Source organism: Nannizzia gypsea, genomic scaffold (genome assembly GCF_000150975.2).
Source record: "Nannizzia gypsea CBS 118893 supercont1.5 genomic scaffold, whole genome shotgun sequence".
NCBI lineage: Eukaryota > Fungi > Ascomycota > Eurotiomycetes > Onygenales > Arthrodermataceae > Nannizzia > Nannizzia gypsea.
The window spans coordinates 1269127-1296774 of NW_003345197.1; the positions used below are offsets into that span (position 1 = coordinate 1269127).

General features: G+C 47.4%; 12 protein-coding genes across 12 annotated transcripts; 8 read left to right on the forward strand and 4 right to left on the reverse strand.

Annotated features, from left to right (window-relative positions):
- Positions 1-1146: 1146 nt before the first annotated feature.
- MGYG_06312 (hypothetical protein) lies at positions 1147-3907 on the reverse strand (the record flags this gene model as incomplete). The annotated part of the gene is made up of 12 exons (XM_003171719.1): positions 1147-1361; positions 1414-1519; positions 1581-1660; positions 1714-1757; positions 1810-1838; positions 1969-1999; positions 2057-2075; positions 2136-2238; positions 2297-2659; positions 2715-3149; positions 3212-3638; positions 3735-3907. 12 exons carry the CDS (start codon positions 3905-3907, stop codon positions 1147-1149), a joined length of 2025 nt encoding a protein of 674 aa, XP_003171767.1.
- A 1576-nt stretch (positions 3908-5483) lies between these two features.
- On the forward strand, positions 5484-6615 carry MGYG_06313 (hypothetical protein; the record flags this gene model as incomplete). Its single annotated transcript, XM_003171720.1, has 2 exons — positions 5484-6323; positions 6436-6615. 2 exons carry the CDS (start codon positions 5484-5486, stop codon positions 6613-6615), a joined length of 1020 nt encoding a protein of 339 aa, XP_003171768.1.
- Positions 6616-7041: 426 nt separating this feature from the next.
- On the forward strand, positions 7042-9826 carry MGYG_06314 (hypothetical protein; the record flags this gene model as incomplete). The annotated part of the gene is made up of 9 exons (XM_003171721.1): positions 7042-7062; positions 7155-8147; positions 8216-8347; positions 8408-8503; positions 8557-8666; positions 8720-8855; positions 8918-9367; positions 9433-9683; positions 9745-9826. 9 exons carry the CDS (start codon positions 7042-7044, stop codon positions 9824-9826), a joined length of 2271 nt encoding a protein of 756 aa, XP_003171769.1.
- A 540-nt stretch (positions 9827-10366) lies between these two features.
- On the reverse strand, positions 10367-11268 carry MGYG_06315 (transcriptional activator hap5; the record flags this gene model as incomplete). Its single annotated transcript, XM_003171722.1, has 2 exons — positions 10367-10517; positions 10661-11268. 2 exons carry the CDS (start codon positions 11266-11268, stop codon positions 10367-10369), a joined length of 759 nt encoding a protein of 252 aa, XP_003171770.1.
- A 1330-nt stretch (positions 11269-12598) lies between these two features.
- On the forward strand, positions 12599-13039 carry MGYG_09119 (hypothetical protein; the record flags this gene model as incomplete). Its single annotated transcript, XM_003171723.1, has 1 exon — positions 12599-13039. The coding sequence occupies one exon, from the start codon at positions 12599-12601 to the stop codon at positions 13037-13039; it is 441 nt and encodes a 146-aa protein (XP_003171771.1).
- A 305-nt stretch (positions 13040-13344) lies between these two features.
- On the forward strand, positions 13345-14397 carry MGYG_06316 (rRNA-processing protein FCF2; the record flags this gene model as incomplete). The annotated part of the gene is made up of 3 exons (XM_003171724.1): positions 13345-13562; positions 13632-13779; positions 14017-14397. 3 exons carry the CDS (start codon positions 13345-13347, stop codon positions 14395-14397), a joined length of 747 nt encoding a protein of 248 aa, XP_003171772.1.
- Positions 14398-14534: 137 nt separating this feature from the next.
- Positions 14535-15891, reverse strand: MGYG_06317 (purine nucleoside phosphorylase; the record flags this gene model as incomplete). Its single annotated transcript, XM_003171725.1, has 7 exons — positions 14535-14576; positions 14657-14936; positions 15015-15217; positions 15290-15354; positions 15411-15490; positions 15551-15629; positions 15696-15891. 7 exons carry the CDS (start codon positions 15889-15891, stop codon positions 14535-14537), a joined length of 945 nt encoding a protein of 314 aa, XP_003171773.1.
- Positions 15892-16280: 389 nt separating this feature from the next.
- MGYG_09120 (mitochondrial 37S ribosomal protein RSM10) lies at positions 16281-17423 on the forward strand (the record flags this gene model as incomplete). Its single annotated transcript, XM_003171726.1, has 5 exons — positions 16281-16334; positions 16398-16516; positions 16599-16646; positions 16755-17179; positions 17248-17423. The coding sequence occupies 5 exons, from the start codon at positions 16281-16283 to the stop codon at positions 17421-17423; spliced, it is 822 nt and encodes a 273-aa protein (XP_003171774.1).
- Positions 17424-17789: 366 nt separating this feature from the next.
- MGYG_09121 (tryptophan--tRNA ligase) lies at positions 17790-19284 on the forward strand (the record flags this gene model as incomplete). The annotated part of the gene is made up of 5 exons (XM_003171727.1): positions 17790-18185; positions 18267-18347; positions 18410-18522; positions 18591-18709; positions 18773-19284. The coding sequence occupies 5 exons, from the start codon at positions 17790-17792 to the stop codon at positions 19282-19284; spliced, it is 1221 nt and encodes a 406-aa protein (XP_003171775.1).
- An 874-nt stretch (positions 19285-20158) lies between these two features.
- MGYG_06319 (hypothetical protein) lies at positions 20159-21066 on the forward strand (the record flags this gene model as incomplete). The annotated part of the gene is made up of 3 exons (XM_003171728.1): positions 20159-20356; positions 20473-20644; positions 20696-21066. The coding sequence occupies 3 exons, from the start codon at positions 20159-20161 to the stop codon at positions 21064-21066; spliced, it is 741 nt and encodes a 246-aa protein (XP_003171776.1).
- Positions 21067-21390: 324 nt separating this feature from the next.
- On the reverse strand, positions 21391-24708 carry MGYG_06320 (serine/threonine protein kinase; the record flags this gene model as incomplete). The annotated part of the gene is made up of 2 exons (XM_003171729.1): positions 21391-23536; positions 23633-24708. The coding sequence occupies 2 exons, from the start codon at positions 24706-24708 to the stop codon at positions 21391-21393; spliced, it is 3222 nt and encodes a 1073-aa protein (XP_003171777.1).
- Positions 24709-25122: 414 nt separating this feature from the next.
- On the forward strand, positions 25123-26679 carry MGYG_06321 (serine/threonine protein kinase; the record flags this gene model as incomplete). Its single annotated transcript, XM_003171730.1, has 1 exon — positions 25123-26679. The coding sequence occupies one exon, from the start codon at positions 25123-25125 to the stop codon at positions 26677-26679; it is 1557 nt and encodes a 518-aa protein (XP_003171778.1).
- Positions 26680-27648: the final 969 nt, after the last annotated feature.

Here is a 27648-nt window from a genome sequence, read left to right on the forward strand (position 1 = left end):
AACCTGTCTTTTCTTTTCGTAGCGGGGGCTAGGGTGGTAGTTGGTTTTGCTTGGTTAGTTGGAAATATCATTTATAGAGAAAGAAACATGTCAAAAGGAAGCATACTTGTCTTCGATTTGATGTAAAGCGACATAATGTCCGCTTCCTCCACTAACGTACATAACGGTTTTCACAACTTGATTTGACTGAAAAAGCAAATGCGCCCTCAAGCCACAACACAACCACCATTGCGCCATGTTGAAAAATAAGCAAGTAAAACCATAACAATGGAAATGAAAAGAACAAAGCAAATATCCCTTTTTCGTTCTGTGTGGTGGTCATGGTTGTGGTCATCAGAAGCCCCATCCTTGACGCCACGAAATCCGCAAATTGCTGCCCAGGTGATAATACATGTTGATGAAGGGAAAGGTAAAGAAACAAAACAAAAGGGAGAAAATACCAAAGTGAGTTAAATACAGAAGTATGAAAGGAATGTTAGAAGTTGGAGCATATCGCAAAGGATATCAGAAAAGCAGAATGCGAGATAGAGGAGTTGGATAGGTGGATAGGGTAGGTAGAACGGATGCTATGAATGTAGGCGGGCAAGCACAGGATCCTGTCTCTGTTCTCCCAAGGTGATGAGTTAGCTGAGTCAATGGTCCTTTGCAAACCAAATTTCAAGGCAATGCAAGACTCAATAGTAGGAAGAACAAAAAGACAAGATCGGAGTCAAAGAAACCTGACAGTTGAACCTGAGAGGTATCGATAAGGGCTGGCAATAGCCTTGATACCCAAATCTGCAAAGGGGAAGCCAGGCAGATAAGCATGTAGAACCAGTGTTTGACAAGGTGTTCCTGTGGATGTGAACGGGTTTGCCCAAGCTCCGTGCTAGCCTGATTTGATGTGCATTGTTTCGGGTATATGTGGTATGTAAGGCAAAAGAAGGCAGGGGAAAAGGGAGGAAAAATGGAGAAGATAATACATGTAGAAGAAGGGAAAAGAATACTAAAAGAGTGGAAAAATTGCCAGAAAGATGACTGAAGATAAAGGGACGAGACGAAGAAGACAAAAAAAGAACATCGAGATTGACGATGTGAGTCATGTTCGTTGAACTGGAGAAGTTCAAGTGCATGATGGTATGAAAGATGGGTAAATATGAGGATTAGTTATCCAGAGAGATGGTGATGATGATTGCCACCAGTGGGTTCATACCAAGGGTTCATAACGCTGGGGCGGATCTGTTCCATGCGCTCGGAGTGGGCAGGCCAGTCGCGAGTCCAGTGAGATTCACGTTCGGCGGCGGTAGTGCCACGGTCAAACTGAGAGCGACGACGGCGTTGCTCATCACGGTATTGCTGACCGACCCTGGGAGCGAACAGGCCTAGGAAAAGGGTCAGACATGGTATGAATGTAAGGGACAATGCTATACATACCGACATGCTCGGCATTCTCAACACTGCGGCGCATCTTGGATGGGTTGTCAGGACCAGGGAAATGGTCTTCAGTGCCAGCCAATGGGCCAGTGCCAGTGTGGAAAATCTAGAAGCTGTAAGTGAGGTGGTCAAATGGGAGGAGAGTGAAATGTTCGTGAGAAGCTTACCTTTGGTCGGAATGAGGGATGTTCGAGCATGACGGAACTGTTGCGGAACTTTTGGACAAGACAGTCTTTTCCTTGAATGGCTAGTATGGTGTTAGCATATGTATCAATGGGGCAAAGTAAGGAGAATGCTTACTGGCATAAGAAATCTCAGCAACCTTGTCACTGTTGAAGCAGTTCCTATTGATGAAGTCAGTAGATAGAGGTATGGATGGGAATGAGGATATAATACCAAGAACGACCAGCACGAGCTTTGGCAAACTGTGTGCTTATTAGCAGATGGCCTTGGCTGATTGACATGTAGATATGAACTCACATCAATGATGTCAATTGGCTGTATAGCAAGTTAGCATGGAGTATCAAATATATGAATGATAGGAACATAACTTACATCTTCGAAGTTGATGAATGCATAGCCGACACTATTAGTTAATTAGCAATAAGCTCGTGGTGAGATTGACATAGACAGGATAACTGACTTGCAGTTGTTGGCGAAATCTATGACAAATTAGCTGATGTAGACTAAAGAAAAAAGTGAAAAGGAAATAGCCTTCTTACCTATGCGAAGATACATGAAGTCGTATTTGCCATGGCTAGTCTCATCGACAATATCCTTAAGCATAGCCTGATCAATTTTGTTTGGGATATTGCGTAGCATGATCTGGATGAACTCAGTATATGCAATGCATCGGGAGGGGAAAGAGGAAGAAGATACTAACTGTAGTGCGGACGTCAAGGCCGAGACGAATGCGTTCAATGTCAACGTGGTTTTGGTTCATGTTGTTATGAGTATTGTTACGGTTGCGCCCAGAGCCATGACGAGAACGGAAGTTGTGGCATTCATCCGATCGACGGTTCCAAGTTGCAACTGCAGGATCACCAATGGGAATGGTGGAACGGCCAGTTGGGCTAAGCTCCATGTAAGGGGTAGGAGAGGCAAAGCTTCGACGGCGAGACATGGCAATGGCACGGTCGTTCATCATGATTGGAGAAGTGCGAGGAACAGGTTCTTCAGTTGGGTGATGAGCATGGGCATGGTGGGTGACATCTGGTTTGAAGTACTTGACATCGATGGCGCACTCCTATACGTACCATGAGCATAAGAAGAACCAGGGCAAAGGAGGAAGGATGACTTACAGGAAGAGAAGAGCCATTGAGGCCAGCAACAACGTTATCAGCAGCACGAGTATCGCTGAATTCGACGTGGAAGTTGACAATGTTGTTGTGGTCAGTGGGGATGCTGTGGAAAGCCTTGATTTCACCGTAGGTAGAGAGTAAGTTCTTGAAAGTGTGAGAGATGATCCGGCCATCTGGCTCTTCATGACCAGCGTTGTAGTAGACAGTAGCAAAGATTTGACCTTCATAATCTGAGGTGGTGGGGGCAAGCGAAGGGTCAAACTTTTGGGTGAACTCCCTTGCGGTCAAGGCATGGAAACGCCAATTGGGGAAGAAGGACTTGGCTTTGATGGCAGCCATTTTTGCTTCATAGATGTCGGCGAAACCAACGTAAATTCTGCCATGAGAAGCAAGCTCACACAGGACAGGTCCCTTGACAGAGTTGAATTCACGGCGCTAGGAATGTGTTAGCAGGGGAAAAAAGTGAGAGGGAAAAAAAGAAACAAAGAAATACCTACATTGAAGATTGCAGCAATGTCATGGTAAAGCATATCCACTGGAGCACCGTCGATGACAAAAGCACGATTGCGGTTCTCGGCGTCAAAGTGGCCTTGCTGGTAGTACATGGCATAGGGACCAGGAATGTATTTGGAGCTGGAAGAAGAAGGAGGGGAGACTCTGGCGCCGCCAATTGGACCAAAATCAACAGAGCCACGAGGAGTAAAAGTGCTGACAAGGCCAGGAGTGTCAGGAACAGAAGTTTTAGTTAGATCAGCAAGATTGGCAGGGTTTTGATCTTGGATGAAAGTAGGAGAAGACATAGGGCCGGCAGACGGGTTTCTGTCAAAACTGCCAGGAGTGAAGCTAGACGCAGTGGGAGAAAGCTGAATACGTCTGGAAGAGATACCAGAAGGAGGAACAGTAATAAATGGGTTTTGTGCTTCCCTAGACACCGAGTCAGAGAAATTCAAATAGAAGATGAAAGAAGAAGAAGAAGAAGGCGAAGAAAAAAAGAAAAAGTGATAGGGAGAAGCTGCTTACTGCTGAAAGATGGAGCGCCTCAGAGAGGAACGCAGAGACAACTCAAGAGCGGGAGCAAACTGCTGGGAAGAACGAGAATGCTCAGGGGAGAATGCAGTCAGCCTGGTCTCAGGCGAGCCATTGCGAGAATTGGCCTGCTCAGAGGACCGAGGGCTGCTTGCGAGTCTCGACATTTCGTCTTGACTTCTGCCACTTGTCAGGATATGATATATACGAGGATATCTGGGTCGTAGTGCCTACCTGGCTGTCAATTGAGCTGTACAACAGAGCTGAAGATGAGGAAAAAAGTGAGGATGCGGTGAGTAACGGCGGATAGAGGATAGTTGGTGGTATGAAATAGCTGAAACGGACGGAGTAGAGATAGCAGCAGAAGAATTGACAGGGGAATTGAGCTGAACAGAGCGACTGAACAGCTGCTGGAGGCGAGGATGAAGATGAAGGTGAGGATGAAGAGAGGATGAAAAGGAGAAGAAGAAGATGAGGACGAGGATGAGGATGAGGTTTAAGTAGACTCGAAGGGAAAGGGAGGAGGTTGGGAAAAGGAGGAGAAAGGCGGCGGCGGACATCGAACCCCTCTTTTTTTCTGCCTGCTTGCCCCTCCTTTTCTTCTTTGAGCAGGAAGAGGGAGAAGGAGGAGAAGGAGGAGAGTGTGTGAAGGAGAGTGAAGGAGATGTCTGCTCACCAGGCAGCTTGTAGGTATAAAGATCGACAGCAGCTGCACAGGCTTGACTGCCCAGGGCCTGCATCGGGTGGGCGAGTCAAGCCTGGTTTGTCCACTTTGCTAAGAGGCTCTGGTGTCCTCATCAAAGTCAGCCAAGGGAGGAGAAAAAAGAGGAGGCTGGCAGGAAAGAAGAAGCTGGACAGGGCAGAGAACACAGCAGAGCGGAGACAGAGTGAAGATAAAGACAGTGAGGACGCAGGCAGACGACGATAGAAGAGAAGAAACTTACCTGGTGGTAAAGGTCCCAGATAGACACTATATATATACCAGGCATCTGGTGTAGATATAGAGAGGGCACACACACACACACACATATATATATATCGCGTATATTAGATGGATAACAGTGTCATCCATATTAACAGTTAATATATATATAGGATATATAAGATAAAAGATAGGCACAGCTGTATATATATATACTATAAAGTACACTGATATATCATTAAGGCTGTGCAGAGAGAGCAAGAAAGAAGAAGAAGAAGAAGAAGAAGAAGAAGAAGAAGAAGAGAGAAAAGGGGGTATTTTATATGGCAGGAATAGGAAGCCTTCCATCACTGTTAGTGCCAATTAAACTATCTTTACTTCTCTCCTTCTTCCTCCTTTGATCACTGGCTCTTTGGAGGTATCTGGGTATATCCTTGTTTCTCCATGTTGGCTCTCATCTTGCTTTGAGAGAGACTCAGTAAAGACGGCAGATGCCTTCATTTTTGGTCTCTTCCTAATATTTTGCCATACATTCTTCTGCATCTTTAATCTACATAGCCATGATTCGAGAGACCTCTCAGAGCCTGATATCTCAAGGACTCTCTTCATCTTCACCTTCATCTCCAGTCTTTGCCTCGTTGTTTTGATGTTGACGTTGAGATTACCTAAACATGCTTCACGTGACATCCCGAGGGCTCAAGTCGGAAGAAAAGAAAAAATAAAGCTGGTGGAGACGACGATGGAAATAATAATATCATCTTGCATATGAGAGTTGCAGGCATCGCAAGGCATCCTGGGAGCCTTTCCCAGCGTCGACACCCATGCTGGAACTCGCGGCTGGTGTCAAGTTGACTTACTTGGCGGAGGGTGCCGCCAACATAGTCTATAGTATCTCCGCTGCACCTCATCCCCAAGCCACTCCCGCCAGGGATACGGACGTTTCAGGCCCAAGTCAAGCTCAGCTTGCGTATCCAGGCAAGCTGCTCCGTTTGAGGAAGGAGATCGCCTCGGGAACACCCTACGAGGAGATTACCCGCAGCTTCAACTCGCAGATCCGCTCAATATTCAGGGACGACGAGCTTGTCTCGCAAGAACTCATCAAGCTACCGGATGGACTCACCACGGCCTGCAACGAGCGCCTAAGGGACGATGAAGCGCATAACCGCCGGCCCAGAAAGCGCCGGGGCGACTATCTCTGCACCGATGAGCCCTTTGGCCTGCTCATCAAGGACATGACTGGTTCTCCGGGCTCCGGTGCAACGCTCTGGGAGCTCAAACCAAAATGGCTCATACAGTCTCCCTCGGCACCACCAGACGCTCGCCGGTGCCGCACCTGTGCTCTACGGGAGAAGAGACAGTTCGTGGCCAGTCGGGGAGCAGCCACGGACAAGAAACCAGAACAGATTCATCCCAAGAAGTCATTCTGTCCGTTTGACTTGGTCTCTAACAAGCTCGAGGACGTCCTGTCTGCGGTATCGGCCATCAACAACAATCCTGACGACGTTCGGCGAGTAGCTGCCTTCATACATCGAAACCCGACTCTGCTCAAGCTTCGTGACAGGCAGTCCCAGATGAACGCCGTCGGACTAGCGGGTATCCATGCATCGGCCGAGGAGAGAGCTGTCTCCATGACGCTAAGAGACTGCACGATGTTCGTCAAGGTAGGATTCTATACTTACAAAGCTGGATGAATAATTTTTCTCAAACCGTGTCATCTTTCCTCTTTCTCCAACGTTTATGTGTTTACTTTGTATCTGACGGGTGGGCTTGCAGGTTCCACGGAAGCACAACGAACCTTTTGAGCTTCGTCTGGGCGACCTTGACTTCAAGAGCGAGGATGGAGGCAAACTTCAATACTGGCAAGACACCGAGACCGAGCTGATCGAAGAAGGATGGTACTTGGGTGCTCACAGGAGTCAGGGCAAAAACACCGAGTGCGCCCTTGGACGCTAATTTGACTAGCTCCACGTTCTGACCGCAAATTCCGCCATAGGTCAGGCTAAATATAGCTCGCTGCATAGTGGTTTACTTGGTTCATGCCATCACCCTTTCATAAACTGGCTATACAAACTGTTTTATATCTATGAGTTTTTGTTTTTTTGTCTCAAACGCTTTGAATTGGCCAACCCCGTATCACGTGAATAATTTACTTACATAATCACATACATCATCGAACTGTTGTAATTGGGAGGTTGTCAAATCTGACGATAGTGACGGACGATGCGACAGGGAGGTGGTTTGCGAGCCGACATACCCTCGAGCAAGCCTGAACGGCGCATTATCTTAAGACTTTAATACTGTATCTTCCGAACTAGAAGGACAATGCGCAGCCTTTTACTTTTCTTATTACCATTTCCTCGTTGATATCAGTTAATCAAGATGCTGCCCCAGTATCACACCGTAATGACCTCTCCTCCGTCCTGAACCAGGTAAGTAAACAATAAGCTGTCTGATACTATGCTGCTACAGCCCAATTGACAGAACTTTTGTAGATCGTCCTATCCTCATCCGACACCGACTACCTTGACCAACTCATCCCTTCTATCCGCGAATACAGCCATGGCAACCGAACAACACAACTCCTACACTCCCTCACCAAATTCGCAGATGACCGCGAAGCGAAGATCGAAAGCATATGCAATTCTACACACCAAGACTTTGTCTTCTCCGTTAACCAACTTCTCCAAGTCCGCGAAGGAACCGTCAATCTCACGGAGGAAATTCTCGGGCTCAACCAGTCCATCCTCGCCAGCACAAAGCGCCTAGCCGAACAAAAGAAGGCGCTGGTCGAATCGCGCAGCCATCGCCAGAACATCGACGAGACCTCCAAGGCACTACAGGACTGTTTGGAGGTTCTACGTCTAGCAAACCAGGTCTATGAACTACTTGCTAAGAAGAACCATTATGCCGCGCTCAGGGCTCTGGATGAGTTACAGAATGTTCACCTCAAGGGAGTCACGCAATATAAGATCGCGGAAGTTATACAGCGGTCTGTACCGATGACGCAAAAGGCGATTGCGGATGCGGTCATGGCCGATTTGAATACGTGGTTATATCGCATTCGTGAAATGTCGCAGTACCTGGGTGAACTGTCGCTTTTCCACACGGATAAGCGAAAGGAAAGACTAACAGAGCGGAGTGAGAAAATACCTTACCTGTCGCGGTTTAAACTCAATTCAGCCATAGAGCTGGTATCTGATGAGATGGAGGAATTTGATTTACTTTATAATGATGATCTGCAGGTGGACTTCTCGCCCTTGCTCGAGTGTATGCATATACATCAATCTCTGGGCCAGATGGACAAATTCCAGGCTGAGTATGCCACCACACGAAGGCATCAGAAGGATCTGTTACTGCCTACCTCCATAACTTTGCTGTCAGAAGATGGCTCGAGTCTTCATACCTTGCTTGAAGAGATTGCTGGTTTTGCGTTGGTCGAGCGAGCTACAATGAAGAGAGTTCCTGAGTTGAGATCTCCCGTGGATGTAAGTGGCTTTTACTTATTATCTATCTATCTACCAAGCAAGGTAGCTAATCATATCACTTAACACAGGTCGAAGAACTATGGGATTCAATGTCTCAGACCGCTGTTGGGTTGATCTCAAAAGCGCTACCGACTGTCGATAACTCAGAGGATATTCTTAAGATCAAGAATCTTATTACTCTTTTTATGCAGACAATGAGTGTAAGCCTACCGACCCTCTTAATCACAATCTATAGCATGCTAATCTGGTTTTCCTGTCAGGCATTCTCTGTTGGTCCTTTCGATAGACTCCTTTTAACATTATTCGAGAAATATACCGAACTACTAAAGAGAAGGTTCAGCGATGATTTCCAAGAGGTGAGTGCTTCTTTTCTTTCTCTCTATATTGCTAGTTGCTTACTTTGTACCAGATTGTTCAAACAGATGACTACATGCCTATGCCTATCCGGAGTGACGAGGAGTATGACAAAGTTCTGAATGTCAGCTGGTATACTCCTGAGAAACCTCGAGAAGAACAAACGTAAGATGCCCTCCTATAACTCCTAGAATGCCTTGGTTCTAATGGCAAAGCAGATATCCTTGTGTTCTCCCGTTCTCACAGATGTATCCATTATGCTGCATCGATATCAGAAACCTTTTAAACCAGTTTTACTATTTCTCAGGGGACAACTTCAATCATCCAGACGTTATAGACGAAACTGTCCGAAGCGTACGTTCATGGCTTTCTCAGTTATCCAATTTGATTCCATCTACTAAGGTTTATTATGATAGTCACTGGACGAGCTCCTCTGCAACAAAGTATGCGAAATGCTCACGGAGCGCCTTGGTTCCCAATACCTTGGCCAAATAGTCCAAATCCTCATCAACCTAGAACACTTTGAAATCGCCTGCCAGGAACTAGAAGTCCTCCTCGCAGCGGCCCGATCATCCAACTCCGGCGAGGGTCCTATCGCCCTCAACGCCACGGAGAAATTCCGCATGAACAAAAAAGCAGCTGAGAAACGTATCTTCGAAGTCGTCAACTCGAAGATCGATGACCTTATCGAAACAGCCGAATATGAATGGAACGCGCCCAAGCTGCAGATGGAGCCAAGTAACTACATGCAGACGTTGACGAGATTCTTGTCGAACATAATGAACTCTACCCTTCTTGGCCTGCCCACGGAAATCAAAGAGCTTATCTATTTCGATGCCCTCAGCCATGTCGCTAGTAGGGTTATAGTATGTGTTTCGTTCCCCCTTTCCAGCTTGTCGCAGGTTGTACTTGTCTAACACTTCACCGCTAGGCCCTCCCCCTCGATCCTGAGGTCAAAGTAATCAACCCTAACGGGGTAGCTGCTTTGGCTCGAGATGCAGACTACCTGTCCAAATTCGTGGATAGTCTAGAAGTCCCCATCCTACGTGAAAACCTTGATGAATTACAGCAAACGGTCCAATTGATGATGGCCGAGAACACGGATGAGTATTACGATATTGCGGTGAGAAACAAGAAGTATGGACGCATTGATCCTATGAACGGACCTGTCTTGCTCGAAAAGTATGTGTTTCCCGCAGCATGAAAACTCGGTCAATGGCATCTTACACTGACATTCGAATAGGCTTTCTCGAGCAGTAGTACAAAGCCCAACCAAACCAGATAGCAAATTCAGCTTGTCAAATCGCTTTGGAAAGAAGTATTGAGCTGAGCCTAGCTGAGCGCCATCTCATGTCTCCAAACACAAACAACAGAGGGGCCTTTCTTTGAATATACACGTCGTTATGTACTATATATACCCGCCACGGTTGAAGCTACCTTCAGACGCCTCCCCGCCTTGCATTGTTATTAATATGCCCCTTTGCGAGATGTTGAAAACTGTACAAGAGAAGCCTTGGGATAGGACAGAGTAAATATGAAAGAAAGGGCGAGGAAGGGAAGAAGATGCACGGCTTGATGATACCAAATTCTTTTCCATGTAAAGGGGGACGGATAGGTGTGTAAACGAACAGAGAGAGCGGAGGAATAAGCAGTGGTGGGTAGGCGGGGCGGTAATGATAATGATAGCTCACACCCAGCAAATGACAATCAATACTTAATAACAACGCACATCTCTCAGTCAAGTCAACCGGACGTCAAGACGAAAGGGGGAGGGTGGGAAAGGTATCAAAACAGATGAATAGAAAGGGCAACGGAGGTGAGCGAGCTTAGAAGGACAGGTCATAAAAATAATAAAACGTATATAATTAAGGTTTCGTCCCACCAGGAGCTCCGTTTTGTTCTGCCCATAAATCCCAAAGAGCGATTGCCGAGTCACCCTTTTTGGATTCTACTTTGATAGTGCATCGACATGGTATGTAACATATGAATTGGAAGGAAAGTTCGGGGTGGTTCGCACTGACATCATCCAGAGCTCACCGGTTTGTTTTCGAGTTTTTGATCACTGTGAAATAGGTTAGGTATCAATACATTGGCCTTTGGAATGAATGGATGATGCAAGGGTACTCACCTGCTGAGGAGGTAACTGAGAATATCCATACATCTCGCCAAACATCTGGGGCTGGGGATGACCGTAGGCTGGGTCTGACTGTACTGCACCGCCGTACATAGGAGGCTGCTGCCGGTAGTCCTGTTCCTGACCGAGAGGATGCTGTCCCATGGCACCGTACTCTGGCGGGCCCATGGGGTGCTGCTGAGGTACACCTTGTGGCTGGGGTGGTAGCTGGCCTGGTCCTGGCGCCTGAGCAGCACCGGGAGCTTGGGGAGCTGAGCGTTTGGTATGAGAGGTAGCCTCTTCCCTTGGAACGATATCAATCAGGAAATCAAACATGTCTGACTTTGCCAATGCAGCTGCAATGTCCGACCGTTGCAAGGTACGTCGTTTGTTGTCTTCAGCATGTATCCAGGCGCGCATGGTCAGTTCGGTTATGAATACGTCGCAGCCTTTGGCGAACAGGATTGGTGCTTCGGCTGAAATCATCTTCACTTCCGGATCGGCCTTCATCACCTTTTTGATGCGGGCTAGCGGTAGCTGGTGGATTTTGTAGTCATGGTTATCTGACTCGAGGTGGTTGATGGTGTGCTGCCAGTATGTCGTCAAAATATCACGCGCAGAGCCCTGGAGGCCCTGGTTGACCTGTTCCGCCATAATTCAACGGTTAGCGCGCGTACTCCCAGAATAGCGAGGGTAGGATAGATATATATGTGCGACTCCATACATTTGCCCATGTACCTGCATATAGCTCTGGGACAGGCGCGTATCCTTGTGCAGACAGCTGGTCCATCAAAAACAGCCAATTAGTGTCCAGCCTCTCGTATATAAATATGTCAAGCACCAAACCATCTTGATGGAGAGGATTACTGCTGATCAAACGTGTGTATGTGGGGGGAAGGAGAACAGAGCGAGAGAGTATTCTCTTTCAGTTCTTTTGTTTGATTGAACATACCGCTGCGCTTGCGCCTGAGAGAGAAGAGCCGTGATGTTAGTATTTCCATGTTTACCATAATCAAGGAGCATAGAAGGGAGAAATCAGCGTGGACGAACCATAGTGGCCCCCATTCCGGGTGTCATATACCGGCTGCTGCGATTGCTGTGTCTGCGGCTGTGACGACGCTGGCTGGTGGTGCATGAGGTTCTGGCGAGCAGATTGCGATGGCTGGCCCGCAGCCTGGTTTTGTTGCTCCATATGTCCTGTCTCTGTCTGTTTGTTTCCTGTTGCGTGTATCCGTGACGCCTCTCTCCGTCTTCTCGTCTGCGTCCTGTTGCGAGTTGCAGGTGGTACACTCGGTAGCTGGCTGGCTGGCAGAGAGACACCGGGGAGCGAAGAAGGGCCTCGCGCAGAAAGGACGGACTGATCGAGTGGCGGTGAAAAAGAGCCGTAGGGGAGAAAAAAGAAGAAGGCCCTAGAGCGTCTACCGTGTTGGGTGGGGAGAGTGAAAAGAGAGAAGAGAGAAAGACGCAGAGAGACGGGATGCTGCGCCCTCGAGCTAGATAGCAGGTAGTTATATAAGGAGACGACGGGGAGTGCGCCTTGAGCTGAGGACGGGCTAGTATTCTTTTTTCCTCTCTTCTCTTTTTCTCTCTCTGCCTTTCTCCGTCGCGATGGCAAGGATTAGTTTTAGGGGGAAGCAGAGGAAGAGGAAGAGACAGAAAGAAAGCTCGTTCTTTTTGGTAGCTTAGGAGGAAAAAAATGCTGAACCCCAAAGGCACGACCAGAGGGAAGACTATATAGTTGTTATAATAAGACGAACGATAGTTAAGTTATATAGCTAAGGCTACATAGCCCCAGAGAGGAGCAGTGTGTGTCTGTCTCGCAGGTACCTGCTTCCCAGTGTAACCAAACACCCCGATCTCTCGATGACATCGCTGCTCCTAAGCATCGCGTCCAGACGATGACGGCACTAGATCTTCCCCCATACGAACGATAGACATTTCAGACAGCGGCCTCTCATAAACAACACGTCCCAGAGCCCCAATCATGGACGGCGAACCCAGTCAAGGATTGGAACACAGTCTCCGACAACCACCAGCTGGTCCTCGAATCGGATGCGCTGTCGGCCCCCTTGGCAGCCCTATCCGCCCAAAGATTGGAAGATTGGGCGCCAATGAAGCACCAGCGAAGCGTTGCTTGACTCCCCAAGGGCCTCCCCCCCAAGCTGTCTCCAATCGTGTGCTGCGTCGCGTGTATTTCGACGTTCGGCCGTCATTTCAGGCCCCCCTTGGGGCTCTGATGCGTTGTTATTGGGACAGTTGGGCGCAAAGGGGAGTCCCTCGCCTGCATTGCAGCTGGGCAATCGGGTGGCGTGGTCGCTTCGGTCGTCTACGGCGGGCCCCGCGAGATATTCGATGCCCGCAGCATCAGGCTGCCAGCTCCCTTCTTTTCTCCTTCCGCCTGTTCTGTTATCTCGCTACTCCGTAGTCTCTCTCTCTCTGCTTGTCTCTCAGACGAGCTGAAGAAGAAAACATCCTTGAAAATACGAAAAAAACAAGTTCCTTTATCCTAATTGGGCAATTCCACTGAATATATCACGTGATACTCTCATATTTAAACTTTACTCGCACAAGAGAAAAATTCGTTTTTCTTTTCTTCTTTTTCAATTTTATGTCAATAGAAGAAGAGGAAGAGAAGGAGAGTCGAAAAGAACGAGAAGAGCTGTGAGATGGCCTGTAGAGCTATCTGAACTTCTTTCTCAAGCTGCACAAGGACGGGTTGAGCCGGACGCCATGTCTGTTGAAGTGGTGATTGTGAACCCGGCGTCGAAGCCGCAGAAGGATGAACCGGAGGAGGAGCTCTCTGAAGAGCAGATCCAGAGTCTCCTGCTAGAAGCTGAAACAAGGCTGAAGAAGGCCTCGGGTAGCTCCAGCAAGCAAGACGGTGATGGTGATGGAGTCGTCTCCCTCGCTACCGGACAAGAGGTGGACGACTCGGCCTCGCGGCCAAGGTGTGTACTTCCTGCAGTCCTCTCTTGCTGATATAAAAACGCCTTTTATACTAATAATACACCCTGCAGAGTCCCGAATTTAAACCATAAGCAAACAATTCAGCCGTATGTGCAGCAGTCTAATAGCATTGCTACTATCGATAAATCCAGATTGGTCCCAGATTCGGCAAAGAAGCTTGCTGAGACTATTCACACCGTCGAACAACCGTTTGTCAAGGTAAGCCACCACTCACCGTTCTACCCGCACTATTCCCCCCGAGCCTGTTATGAGGAAAAATTATCCCAAGCCTTGTGCTCTTGATGCAGGTTTGTAGTCCGTCTTGGATTATGCTGCTCCCATGAAAGTTTCTTTTTAATCATAGTTACTCTGAACAACACTCGATTACTCTTTACAATTCATTTTACACCCTGTTTGACCACATGCTAGCTGGACATCATGCTAACGAGTCATCAGAACAAGGAAAAACCAACCTCAGGGCCAAAGTGGTTCAACCTGCCCAAGACTGTAGTTACTCCCGAGTTAAAGCGGGATCTTCAGATCCTCCGTATGAGATCCGTACTTGACCCTCACCGCCACTACAAGAAGGATAATGGCAAGGCCAGTATACCAGAGTACTCTCAGGTTGGTACCATCATTGAAGGCGCCACCGAATTCTTCAGTGCCCGTATCACAAAGAAGGAGCGCAAGAACAATTTTGCACAGGAAGTAATGGCTGCAGAGAAAGAGAGTGGCCGTTTCAAGCGCAAGTATGCAGAAATTCAAGCTGCCAAGACCAGTGGGAAGAAAGCACATTACAAAAAATTAAAGGCAAAGCGAGCCAGGCCAATGAAATGATTGCATTGCCCTTGGGTTTGTCTTATCTAACCCTCTATCTATATATCTATGACCCTTTGGGATGTGACGGCGGCGGCAGCCTGCTGTCAACTCAAGGAAGGGTGATATCACAACGCCAGATCGCCGTGTTCGCCCAATCATTGAGCGAACATATCCTCAACGGCTTGCGAGACAAGTTTCTATGTGGTTGGGCAACAAGGTTAGCTATCATATCATTGGGCTTGCTTAGTTGTTGATAGGTTTCGTGTGCTCTGCGTACCTGCATGTCTGACGCAGCCTGTCGACCAGCTTCCAGCACTTCCTCATGGTTGGCCTTGCCTTCATCGATAATGGTGTTGAGCTCTTCTGTCGTCGACTTCTGAAGCAGATGGTCATCACCACGAGGTACCGGTGACAAGACACAGTTGTTCGTCACCAGACTCAGGGCCAGCACCTTCATACCACAGTGCCGTGCCACAATGATTTCCGGTACAGTCGACATTCCAACTGTATCAGCACCCAACATCCTCATCATCCGACACTCAGCTCGAGTCTCGAAGCTGCATTTTCACCGGGGTTAGCTCTCTACTTCTCGGCGGCAGCCACGTGATGAACATTTGTCTCAGGGTTAGCCTCACCTTGGGCCAGAACAGTATGCATATACTCCTTCATGGATGCGTCGCTTTGACTCTGCGGCCACAACTTTGTTCCAGGCTCGATGAGCTGTTCGGCGCAAATCTAAATCATATGCATCGGAGAGCGGCGGGAAGCGAGTTCCGAACTCTTCGGCATTTGGTCCTCGCAGGGGGTGAGCTCCCGACACGCCGGCAAGGAATATGTGCTGCAATGGAATGTGATTTTTAGTAACAGATTCCAATATTGCCCGAGGCTGTGGAAAAGAAGAGACACATACATCGTTGAGCACGACCACGTCTCCTACAACATAGTCGGGGTTCAGCCCTCCACATGCATTTGTTACTATCGCTGTCAGCTAGTCCGGCCCTTCATCATTCAAAAATAACAATTATCCTTACCAACTACTGTCTCAACTTCAAGGAGCTTGAATATACGCACTGGCAGTGTAACCTTTTGCATTGAATGTCCCTCGTAAAAGCTAGTCTTCGTCAGCAACATACTCATCACCATCATCGTCATCTAAAATTGGACGCCTTACTGGGCTCTCCCAACCATCAATACGGCCGGGATCTTAGATCCTAGATACCCAAAGACAAGTTTTCCCAGATGTCCCGGAACTGGTACAGTATCACTTTGTCAGATCGAAAATCTTCAAAACCATAGCGTTCACACACATCACTTACCAGTCGAGCTGGGGAAATTGGGGATGGAGCCATAATCAAATTCGTGCTTTGTCTTGGGATCTATAGTATCAGCAAGACCACCAAGACCAGAGCCGCAAATAATAGCAACTCGAGGCTTTTGGAATTCCTCTGGTAACTGAGGTCTCAGATATTCTACAGCAGCCTGTGCCTGCCCAAAAACAGATGCTTCTGCCATAATTATCTGCTGTCTTTTCGATTGTTCCTCTGAACTCGCTAGTTAGTTGAATTATGCGTAAATATTAGTGCCTGCAGGTTCTTTTATACACTCTAAACAGAGCTTATGTCTCCGCAAGAGCAAAGGCCAGTAAACAGACAATATGAACTTCTTCCGCTTCGAACAACAAGAGCAACAGAGGCTTTAATATATAATTATCGGTGAAACGATTTTTTAACGGAACTCCCCGCGGCCAAAACGATAGAGAAAAAGCCTGATGCTCATTGGCTAAAAACAAAAATATGATTATGTAATATTTCGACATGAAAAATCGCTGTTGAAGCAGAAGTCGAATTGAACAAAGTGACGAGCAACGAGATAGCAGCAAACACACAGCCAGCACGCTCACAATGTTCTCGCCGTCCTCTTTCCGCTCCGTGCTGGGAGTCACCAAGCGAATCAAAGTAAGTTTTGCCTTGTCAACAACATCTATGACAGCTCAATGGCTAATTGCAGCATGTCAACAGGTCACCAGTCTCTTCCGTCCTCTCTCAACTTCCTCTTCCTCTTCCGATATACCTCCAGAGATCCTATCAGCTATACAGAAGGGAAATGCGGAATCGAACTCCGGAGCCCCTGAAATAAAGTGAGATTGACGGCTGCCGATATCTGACTTCTTTACATCGTCCGTATCAAGAAATATCAAAGCTAACCAACGCTCCCTACAGGCGAGAGGTCTTTACCGAACCCGAACCAGAGGCTAAACCACAAGAATGGTAAGCCTTTTTGCTCCGGTGTTGGTCGCATGCACTAAACAGCTGCTCGCTCGTTTCAATTTTACCGCGCAACTGAGCTCGGCTAATCTGGTATCTTAACCTTCCCAGGAACGACCGATTAGAAGCCTACAAGGACAAATTCCGCTTGCCCAAGGCCGTCCAGGCAGCATACATGAAACCCCTAAAGCGGAAACCTGAATACGGTCTGCCAGTTTGCAACCTACAGCTCCGCTCGTACAGCGCACGCCACGTCGAATTCTTCGCTGATTTCGCTCTCCGCGCCGCCTATTACCTTAACATCCCCGCGACCGGACCCGTACCGCTACCACGCATAGTTGAGAGATGGACCGTCATACGAAGTCCCTTCGTACACAAGAAGAGCAAGGAGAACTTTGAACGTATAACTTGCCGACGATTGATACAGCTTCAGGATGGCCACCCAGAAGCCGTCCAAGCGTGGTTGTCCTTTTTGAGAAAACACGCCTTCCATGGTGTTGGTATGAAGGCAAATGTGTTTGAGCATACTTCCCTAGGTATGTCATTTTCCCTGCTGATATCTGAAGTTAAGAAAGGGATGTTTGGTGCTAATGCTATGTTATAGATGTTGGAAAGGAAATGGATACAGCGGCTAAAAGCTTTGAGAAGGCTCTTGATGAGGAACTTGTACATTTTGGAGCAAGGAAGGACGCCGAATTCCCAGAAACCCTTGTCTCTATGCTGGAACGAGAATCACAGACGAGAACTGCCGCACCACTCACGGAGGGACGAAAGGGTTGATATGGTTATATCTTCGCTTTTGCTTCCTTTTGCTACATTTTTTAATCTGTAACATATGACACTTGATATAGGATGGGTGCCGTGTTTCTAGCTGGCTGTTTTTAGATCATTTATCAGGACCTGTATACTTATCAAACCACTTTTCTTGGTCACCATACATCCTTCATTCGTACCCATAGGAAGCGAGCTCTGTATACAGAGATTCTCCCTAAATACGTAGTTAATTATGGCAGTTATTAATTGATATCGATCAATGTTGCTCTACCTCTAAATTTAGCCCTCATCTAACTACCACGTGATACATGAAGCTGGGCTTCCCAAAGCTTTCAACGCTTCAAACATTGGAAAGTGACACAAAGCTTCAAGATGTTCACCACGACGTCTCAGAAATCTCTTCTGAGATGTTGCAGGCAATATATACCATTGAAATACTCAGGGAGCGCTAAATGCAGTTCCCAATGGCTTCGGTGCAGCTCCACGACGACCGAACCGGCACAACCGAAGGAGACAGTCATCTTCTCCGGCATTCAGCCCACGGGTATCCCACATCTCGGTAACTACCTTGGAGCCTTACGCTCCTGGGTAGATTTACAGAATTCCTCCTCGCCGGATACGAAACTGATATATTCGATCGTCGATCTACATGCGCTCACATTACCGAAAGCTGCGGAAGATTTGCGACAATGGCGGAAAGAGGCCCTAGCTGTGTTGTTGGCGATAGGAATAAAGCCGGAGAGGGCTACACTATTCTACCAATCTGATGTTTGTCTTACGTCTGCTCTCTGGATTGGGAATGGCTTTTGGGAGAAGGTTGCTGATAATCTGCTGTCTGGGATGGTATAGGTGCCGGCGCATTCAGAATTGATGTGGATTCTAAGCGTAAATGCGTCAACGGGATATTTATCGAGGATGACACAATGGAAGGTAATTAGACGAGTCTCCAAGTTGCCACGGACTGAAGATCTAACAATGTTTTGTTATGACAGAGTAAATTGAATCTACCCGAGAATGCCAAATTCGATCTTGCTGCGCGGAATCAACTAAAACTCGGCCTCTTTTCATACCCAGTACTACAAGCCGCAGATGTGCTTGTCCACCGGTTCGTCACTCGATATATCCAATCTCAAGGAGACAGAATAGCAATTGACCATTGACTGTGAGAAACAGGGCAAATTACATACCCGTCGGAGAAGACCAGAAGCAGCATATTGAATTTGCACGCGAAGTAGCCAATGGCTTCAACCACTTACACGGGCCTGTCCTTACAGTGCCGGAAGCAATGATCTGTGAGATTTACCCTAGAATGCGGAATGTTGCACTGAACTTATTGCTAATGTATGATTATGCAGCGCCTGCCAAACGAGTGATGTCCCTGAAGAATCCAAAGCAGAAGATGTCCAAATCCGACGCAGACATTAAGTCCAGAATTCTCGTCACCGACACACCAATGGAGATCCACCATAAGATCCGCCTGGCACTGACAGATGCAGGCTCATCCATAACGTACGATCCCGAGAAGAGGCCAGGTGTCTCTAACCTGCTTGAAATGTTCAGCCACGCCGAGGCCCTGATATCTGGCCCCTCAGGTACTGGACGAAGCCCGACTGAGATAGCATTGGAATACGAGAACAGCAGCTTCAAGGCCCTCAAGCAGGATCTGTCCTCCAAGTTGATTGAGATGTTGAGTTCAATTCGAGAACGGTACGTTGAAATCATGGAGGAAGATGCGAAAGTGGAGTCGTCTGGCTCGTCTGATAAAGAGAGCTATCTGAGCATGGTGGCTCGAAAGGGAGCAGAGGAGGCTTCTGCCAACGCGGCGATTACGATGAAGCAAGTCAGAACTGCAATTGGGTTATCATAAGCCTGGGTATTTCCACTACAGTCGCCATGTACAATATAGAACCTACCTAATAGAAATATGCGTTCACCCTGCTCGCTTCCCTCCCTGTTCTATAAATACCATAAGGGAAATGGAGAGCGGGGGCCTCAAGAAACCTTTAAGTCCGAAGTCTACGCGTGAAGGACTTTAATTTTCGCACTTAAGGGCTTTTTAAATCCGCTTTATTTCCCCTCTGGTAATTAGATCATTATTATTCAATATGACGGGGCCGTAGTTTGACCCTACCGTAGTCAGGATCCGCCAGCTTAACAATAATTACAGGCTCAATATATACAATTTTTCCTATATAAAGTACCATTTTTAGAAAATTTATCTCCCACCTCTATAAACTTCTAAATAGTAGGGAAAGTATTCTTTTTTAAATATAGATTCCAAATATCTTGACAATAAATACGATTTTAATATAGAAGGGGGGGGGGGGGGTTAATATCCATCCTCTTTTTAGAGGCCTATTTCTAGAAACTCGGTATGATAAGCTATTTTTATTCTAAGAGGAAGGGGGATAGGTTACTTAGGGTCTTAAGGTATTTTTAATACTATCTAGAAGCTCCTAGTGATGTTGGGCGGGAGGTAACAATATCAAAATTTATTTTTATATAGAAAAAAGTACTTTTATTCATTAGGTCAAACTAAGGCCCGGTTAGGCGATATAGTCAGTCATTCTCGCTTCAAGCTTGAAACCTTGGAATGGATTCACCCTACCGGGGCAGTCAGCTTAATTGTAATGAGATTATTTACATCTTTTCTTATATTCTATATTATTCTCTCTTGCCTACTTTTACTTGTCTCTATACCCCATTAGTTTACTCTGCCTTTTAGCTTGACGGATAGCAAGATGAGCAAATCTCCAGAAGACAGTGGGCATCTAGAGGTCTCTCCAGCCTGCCATCCATTAGCAGTTGGAAATCCAGGTGACGCACGACCATCTCCCGAACAGATCTCGACGGTTGTCTCCATTCTTATAGAAGCCGGTATCTGCTGTTGTTTCGTTGAAGAGTGGGCTCTTTACTTTGGTACTTCGCGTTTGCCCAATGTAGGTGTCACTCCTATTATGCTCTAAGGCCGATACTCAATTTGCCTTTCAATATTAGGACCGAGTTTTGTGTATTCCCGATGAGCATCATGAACTTGCTGTCAGGCTTTTTTAAGTCACATAGTGACATCCTGGAACCTTGTGGGCCACTTCCACTGAGAGCGCCAGATTCACTAAACCACAAATACCCTCGATTCAAGCCTATTGGAAGGACCGATTTCTGGCTGCTGTTGCCAGCAAGCTACTGTCATATTGTCTGCGTTCCTGAAAACTTAGAGTGGAGCAAAGGTCAGTATATGTATATCTGTTATTGAAGAAAGCACATTCTGACTTGGCTAGGCAATCTTCCTTACCCAAAGCTCCAAGTGTATGTACAGAGCTTGATTGACACCAAAAACTTGGGTGATCTAGAAGATCTTGTTGATGGAATGGATCTCTCAGAGGAATGGGGGGAACAAAACCTCAGTCTTGAAGGTCATGCTGATAGCAACTGGTCCGAAAATTGCATTGAAGCTCTTATTGCAGATGGCACCGAAGAAATGTTCATCTTTATTGACCCCAGTCCTACCCCTCAGAGAGAGATCTGGCAAAAATGTGTTCGGAACAAGCAGAGACGTCTGGGTTGGAAGTATTCTCCAGAGATATATGCAACCAGGTACCGACGCCATGGGTCGAAGGATCCCCGTGAGCGTTATCGATATGCTATGTAAGGAACAGAAATCGAAAGAATTGTGCTAGAGCTTAATGGTGTATCTCGGATCGTACTAGCCAAAGGCTCTGACATGCTAGTGATCGAGAGGCCGACGATAGCCCTGTTACTGAAGCCCAGAAAATATCTTTTCTACACACATGGAATATTGTTTGAGAAAGGAGGTAGCATGATTGAAAGTGAAAGATAACGGTGAGGCAGTTTCGGGTTATTTTATTTCTTCAGCGGATAGACCTCCATGACTCCGCAAGAGATTTAATATCTTATCGAAATGACACAGAAAATTCTCACATTCTTCATCCACCCCCCGAATTATGTTAGCTTGTTAAGTTCCATGCATTGGGAGTTTGATATTAAACTTACCTGGCTTGGAATAAAATTGTGCTGAGTACTTCTTGAGGTTCCCGGTGCTTTCTGCTATCTTGTCAAGTGGTGTTTGACGACTGTTGTTTTGGCCGTTATCACTGACATTCTTAATAATGCGAATTGCATTCACATCCGCTCCCGCCATCAACAGGACCGTGCAGCTTTCGAAAAGGCCGCCACCAGCCATATAATGCAACAATGTCCCACCCGCCAAATCCGCTCGGTCAATTGCATGGCCTGCTAAAGGGATATTGCGCGCTTCTTTCGCAATGCCGGTTCTCAAAAGTGGCAGGATGTGCTTGCGCAGCATAGCTGCTATTTTCCGGTCAACAGTGTCCATTTCATGCATCCAAGGAGATGCGAGAAGCGCAAAAACTGTCCGACAGTAATCCGGTAATTTGTGAGCGTTAGCAGGTTTCCCGCCGGGATGCTCTATCCTGTCCAAGGCATTGGCACCATGGTCGAGGAGCGTATCGACAAGATCCACTTGGCCTAATCCCGCCGCATGAATGACTGCGGTATCTCCATGTTTATCACGAACATTGATACAGGGCTTCAAGGGCAGGAGTAACCCTAGAACCCGCAACCGATCCTGTGAGATGTACACCTCTCCTATTGACATTATAGGGGTCCGGCCCTCGGAGTCAGGAACTTCAATGTCCGCCCTTTCGTCTAGTAAGCACTGTACTACGTCAATATCGCATCCTCTGATGGCAAAAATCAAGGGACTACAGCAGATTCTGCTCGAGCTTCCCGGAGCGGACAGTCTGTTGATATCAAATCCATGGCTGAGAAGGACGCCGATAGTCTCGCGGATGGATTTCATTTGAGCTGCATGGGTACCACGCATAAATCTGTCATTGAAGTAAGTTGTTTCGCTGATACGGTACCATTCCTTGACGTGAAGTTTGTGCATCGGGCCATAGCCCCTATCATCTGTGTCATTGACACGCACGGAGGATTGACTGGCTAACAGGAGATCAAGAATCGCGTGGTTCCAATCCCAGACGGCGATGTCGATGGAACTTGCCCCTGTATGATTAGTTATAGGCTCGTTTGTGTCATCTTCGTTGTCGTCGTTTCTATTGCGGCCAGGAAGAGGTCGTAATCGATCGCGGACGTATGGCGAAGCTCCGTTTGCGAGAAGAGTTTTGACAGCCTCTGCGCAAGAGAACTGGACCGCCCAATGCAAAGGTGTACCCACTGGCAACACAAAAGGGTAATGAAACATTTTGATGCGCTGCGTGCACAAAGAATTGATGTTAGCACCACGGCTAATCAAACCCTCTGCAATCTTGGGAATATCCAATGGTTCAAATACAGATAACCAATGGAGACACGTTGGCCCATCCGAGTCTGGATGTATAGATGCATCAGCTCCCAGGGACAAGAGGAATAAGACTGTCTCTGAGGATCCACAAAGACATGCTCGATATAGAGGTGTTTCTCTCAGATTATTCGATATGTTTACATAACCTGGCGTAAGAATATCCTTGAGTGCCAGGGTTGCTTTTGGACTTGCAGAAGATGCCAGCACATGAATGATACAATCTCCCCTTGGATTTAGAGGTTTGTACGGTGAAATACCCGAAGTTCTATAGCCTTCAACTTGTTTGGCCAGAGTATCTGGATCAAGCTGGCTGTAGTACGAGTTATACCCCCCTGATTCTCGGAACGAACGGACTGAGGTGTTGAATAGAACCGGGTCGATTGCCTGAACCTCACTGGTTAGGAACAAAGCACCCGTGTGGATTGAATCAGAGAGCCATTTTCTCCGGTTACATTCAAGATCCGGGTCAATTTTCTTCTGGAAATACTCGTGGATCCGAAATATAATAGCTTGTGCTGGCTGTACACCTTCTCGAGCGGCCCTGTCGAGGAGTGCCAGAATCTTATCTTTTTGCTGTGGGTCATGAACCGCCCGAGATATTTCGCCGAATCTACCAAGTCTAAATTCTTCATGACTTAGAAAGGCCGCGAATGCCAATTCGGGAGTTAAGAGATCTGGGTCACTCAGAAATGGTTTTATATCTGGGAACTCCCAGTCAAAGCGACGGCTGAAGAACTCTGGCCCAAGTTCTACATATTGATCAAAGTCAAGATCACTACCAAACAAAAAAAAAATGGTTAACTAATTGTCTGCAGTTTGTTCAATACTGTTTATCACAGTCAGATATTAATTAGATGGAGACGATACATACCTTATGTCCACCTCCTCAGAGTCGCCATCGCCCATCCAACCTTGGAGGGTTGTCACACGCCTTGTTGGATCCTGATCAAGTAGTTTGAGTATCACATGTTTGGTTTTGTGAAGTAGGCTCTCAGGAATAACTTGGTGACACTCCTCAAAGTTGGCTAGCGCTACGGAGACGGCGTCATGACTTTCTCCGCCAGAAGGGGGTCCGGGTAAATTACATAGCAGACTCCAAATGAGTAGACCGTACGAATAAACATCAACCGCACTGACAAAAGCCCGGTCCAGTGCCTCACCGTGGTCGTGGAAGCGTCTTAATTCTGGCGCACGCCAGCCAACGGTTCCTCTTCCTCGAATGATCTCATCTTGAGAAAGGTCGCCCCCGCCACCAAAATCGGCTAGTTTTCCTCTACACTTCCCGCCTGGATAGAAGATGAGGATGTTTGACGGTTTCAAGTCCCCATGCACAAATCCAACTTCATGCATCGCATCTAGACCGTTGGCGACGTCAAGTAGGATGGACTGCCGGTCGGTCATTGACAAATCGGGCTGTGTCCTCAAGATGCTCTCGAGATCACCATCCGCAGCTTCGAGAGCAAGAAAAGGGGGCTGGTGCCAGATGCTGGTGTCAAGTCCCCAGCCCATCAAGTGGACAATGTTTGGGTGATTCCTGAGCTTGGGATGGCATAGCACCGAAAGCTCAGTAATCAGGTCGCGCACATGTCGTCGCACAGCCGTATTAGACAGGCTGAGTTTTTCATTTGGATCAAGAAAAAACTTGGGCACTTTCGAAACCACGTCGTGCTGCTCTCCAAGGGTAGCTTCAAATGTGACCACCTCCTTGTTCACCGTGAACTGCGCTCCTGAGGCAATAAACGAGCGAATACCCACGTCGTAGCAGCGCGGCACATTGAATCTCTGGAGGAGGAGGGCAAACTCAGTTGTGATAGCAACCTCGCTGGCATTGTTTGGTGCATTTGGACTAAGAACACTCCATATTTCCAGATCAGAGTGGGCTATCGATAAATCGGTGATGAACGCTTGGATGTGAACATCCACATCAATGCTAATATCTTCAGGCATTCCCACTGCTTCGACGGAAGTAACAGCATCGGCATGACGAAGCTCCAGGGAACGCAGAGCCCCGCGTTAAGCGCCAACACAAACGCGACGTTGATGGTTACACCCAATTTGGCGTCGATGAGGGGCTTATCTGCCGCGGCTCCTTATCTGAATAGTTAACTACCCCTAGGTACGGTCTTTAATGAGATTGATTATTAAACGCGCGTTACGTTGCCTTAAACAAGCGACTTTTATTCGTTCGTCTAATAACTTAACAGGCAACTGTGCTGCACACCTATGTTGCAGGCTGCCCTAAAGAGGGAGGGACCACTCGGTTGATAGCTACATACCTCTCAGTGTCCACACGCCGCATCTGCGAATTTTAAGCGGACCACGGACTGGTACCCCTCTAGATCGTCATTGGGAATTCAAATAATGGCGGAAGTTATCCTTGGGGTTGCTGGCCTGGCAATCGGGGTCCCAGGCGTACTCGACATTGTGCAGAAACTCGGCAAGGAGTTGAAGCAAAGAATCAAAAGATATGATCCAGACCACAAAAAACTGACCGACCTCATAATTCAAACAAACCAGTCACAGTCCCATGAAATGATGCATTACTTTGTGAGCGAGGGAAATGCGATACCAGAGGACCTTCAGAGCGAGTTGCTGGCGCTCTTCCAGGCGCTACGCAGCATCTACGAGGAACTTCTGGCCGTACTTCCTCCTGACCCGACGAATTACAAGTTGAGCGAAAAAGGGAAGCGTAGGATCGATGCAGCTGTCCGCAAGCTCGAGGATTGGAATGAGCGTTTTCTAAAAAGAGCAATCGTTTTTGTGCTTTTTGGACGTCATGTTCGCGAGCCGGATTCGTTGAAAGATCCTAGTGCTACTGAGAACGAAGGGGGACTTCTAGGAGTAAAGAAAATTGAGCGACTGCGGGACGCTGTTGAGACGACATTGAGCAAGAGCAGATCACCATCACAGCAACTTTCGATAGTAGACCCGGAACCAGATGATCGCAATCCCTTGGCTTTCTCATCGCTTCAGTTATGCCGACCACGGGATCCAGCTAGGAGGCCTTTTTTGGCGGAGTATCGAACTTACAGTGACGACGCCAGCGAGAGGGATATCCAAGGCCAACGGAAGATAGTACGCGAGGTGGCGGCGGTTTTGCACGAAGCCGATCCCAAAATGATGGGAGTTTTACATTGTCATGGCTTCTACTGGGACGCCGCGCAGAACCGTTTTGAGCTTCGATTCCATTTCCCGCCGGGCTTGTCAAGACCAAGAACTTTACTAGATCTGCTTTGTGACCCAGACACCCAGAAGCGGGGAGCTAAGCATCCCCTTAACCATCGCATCCGTCTGGCCAAAAGTATTGTCTCCGCGGTATTTGTCCTGCACTCAGCAGATCTCGTGCACAAGCAAATCCGGCCAGACAACATCGTCGTCTTCGATCAGGAAGTCGATAATACTTCTGACTCGGACCAAAGGCATCAACAATACCCTTATGTCTTGGGTGACCCGTTTCTGTTGGGATATGATGCCGTCCGTAAAGCAGACGCGGCGTCCCTGATGCTGCATGTGGAAGACTGGAAGAAGAACATTTATCTGAGCCCCGATCGGCATCGACTCCAACCGGGCGACGAGTTCCGCATGGAGCACGACATATATAGCCTTGGAGTTGTTTTGCTAGAGATCGCGTTCTGGGCATCTTTCCAGGATCGACGATCCCCTAGTATAGGGCATCTCGTTTGGCACGATTCTAAATCTCTGCGGTCTCCGGAGCAATTGAAGCAGGTTTACCTCTCCTTGGCTTCTGGTCCTGTGGCACGGCTCATGGGGCAGCGATATGCTGACGTGGTGCGGGCATGCATCAATGGCCTGGAGGACAAAGTCCAAGAGAGATCCCTGGAAGATGTTGATGGGATAATTGTTGGGACTGCATATATTACTGAGATTATTAGAGGACTCGAGGAAATAAGGCTCTAGAGTTGACGAAGTCTCTGTACTTATTGGATGCAGCCACCCAGGTCTCAGACATTAAAGAGCTAGGCGGAAAAGAAAATAGATCACGCTGGACTGGATGTTTGTGCTAAGTATATAAACTCTTATGAATATGGATACTGATGTCCAACATCTATTCAGAGAATGACATTCCACTCCAGACCATACCCGCCGGCAAAAGCGGCTAGTTGGTGGGCTTCAAAGTGAAAACCCTCTCTACTCCACTTGGTTCCCGCAGGAATTGATTCTTGAATGATAGCACTAGTAGTGTTCTGTCAACCTAGATTGACTGACTTTGCTTGTGTAGAATGGTGACTTTGAGTAACAGAAAATTGGCCAGTTTGGTGAGTTCGGCTTTTCCATGTGGTGCACTCCCATCTATCGATTTTTATCATTTTCCTTACGTCGATTGATACCAAGCGCAAACACAAATGTAACGTCCCCATCTGAATTATTCAACTACCAACAAGTTTTATTCGAAACACTCGCAATAGATGGACCAGATGTATTTGAGTTAGGCTCTTCGTTATGAGAATATCGAATGAGTGGCAGCTTCATGTGGTCGAGAAGGCAGCTTTGCTATCCAGAATCTGCAAAGAGTGGAGAGAATTCGCACGAAAATGGGATAATTCTGGTGTGCTCAGCTTCCAGGACGAGGCAAAGGTCGCATTTTCGCTTCTCAGGTAGCGATTCACACCCTTTCCAAGGGTGTCTTTCAGTCTCCATGGTCTGGAGTAGGTGCTCCTGCCCCTGATATTGGCGTTATCTTGTTCCACAGGGTAGGCTTGACAAAAGGTCTTCCGCTGGGGTTCTTCTGCTGTTGTGTATTGACGCCGTGGTATGCAGTATGGATGGTAGGTAATTTGCCTAGGTAGGCCCCTATAGCTCTTCACTGTCAAGCGAAAGGTATCAATCATCATCAAAATCACTTAGTCATGATAGTGAAGCAAGAAA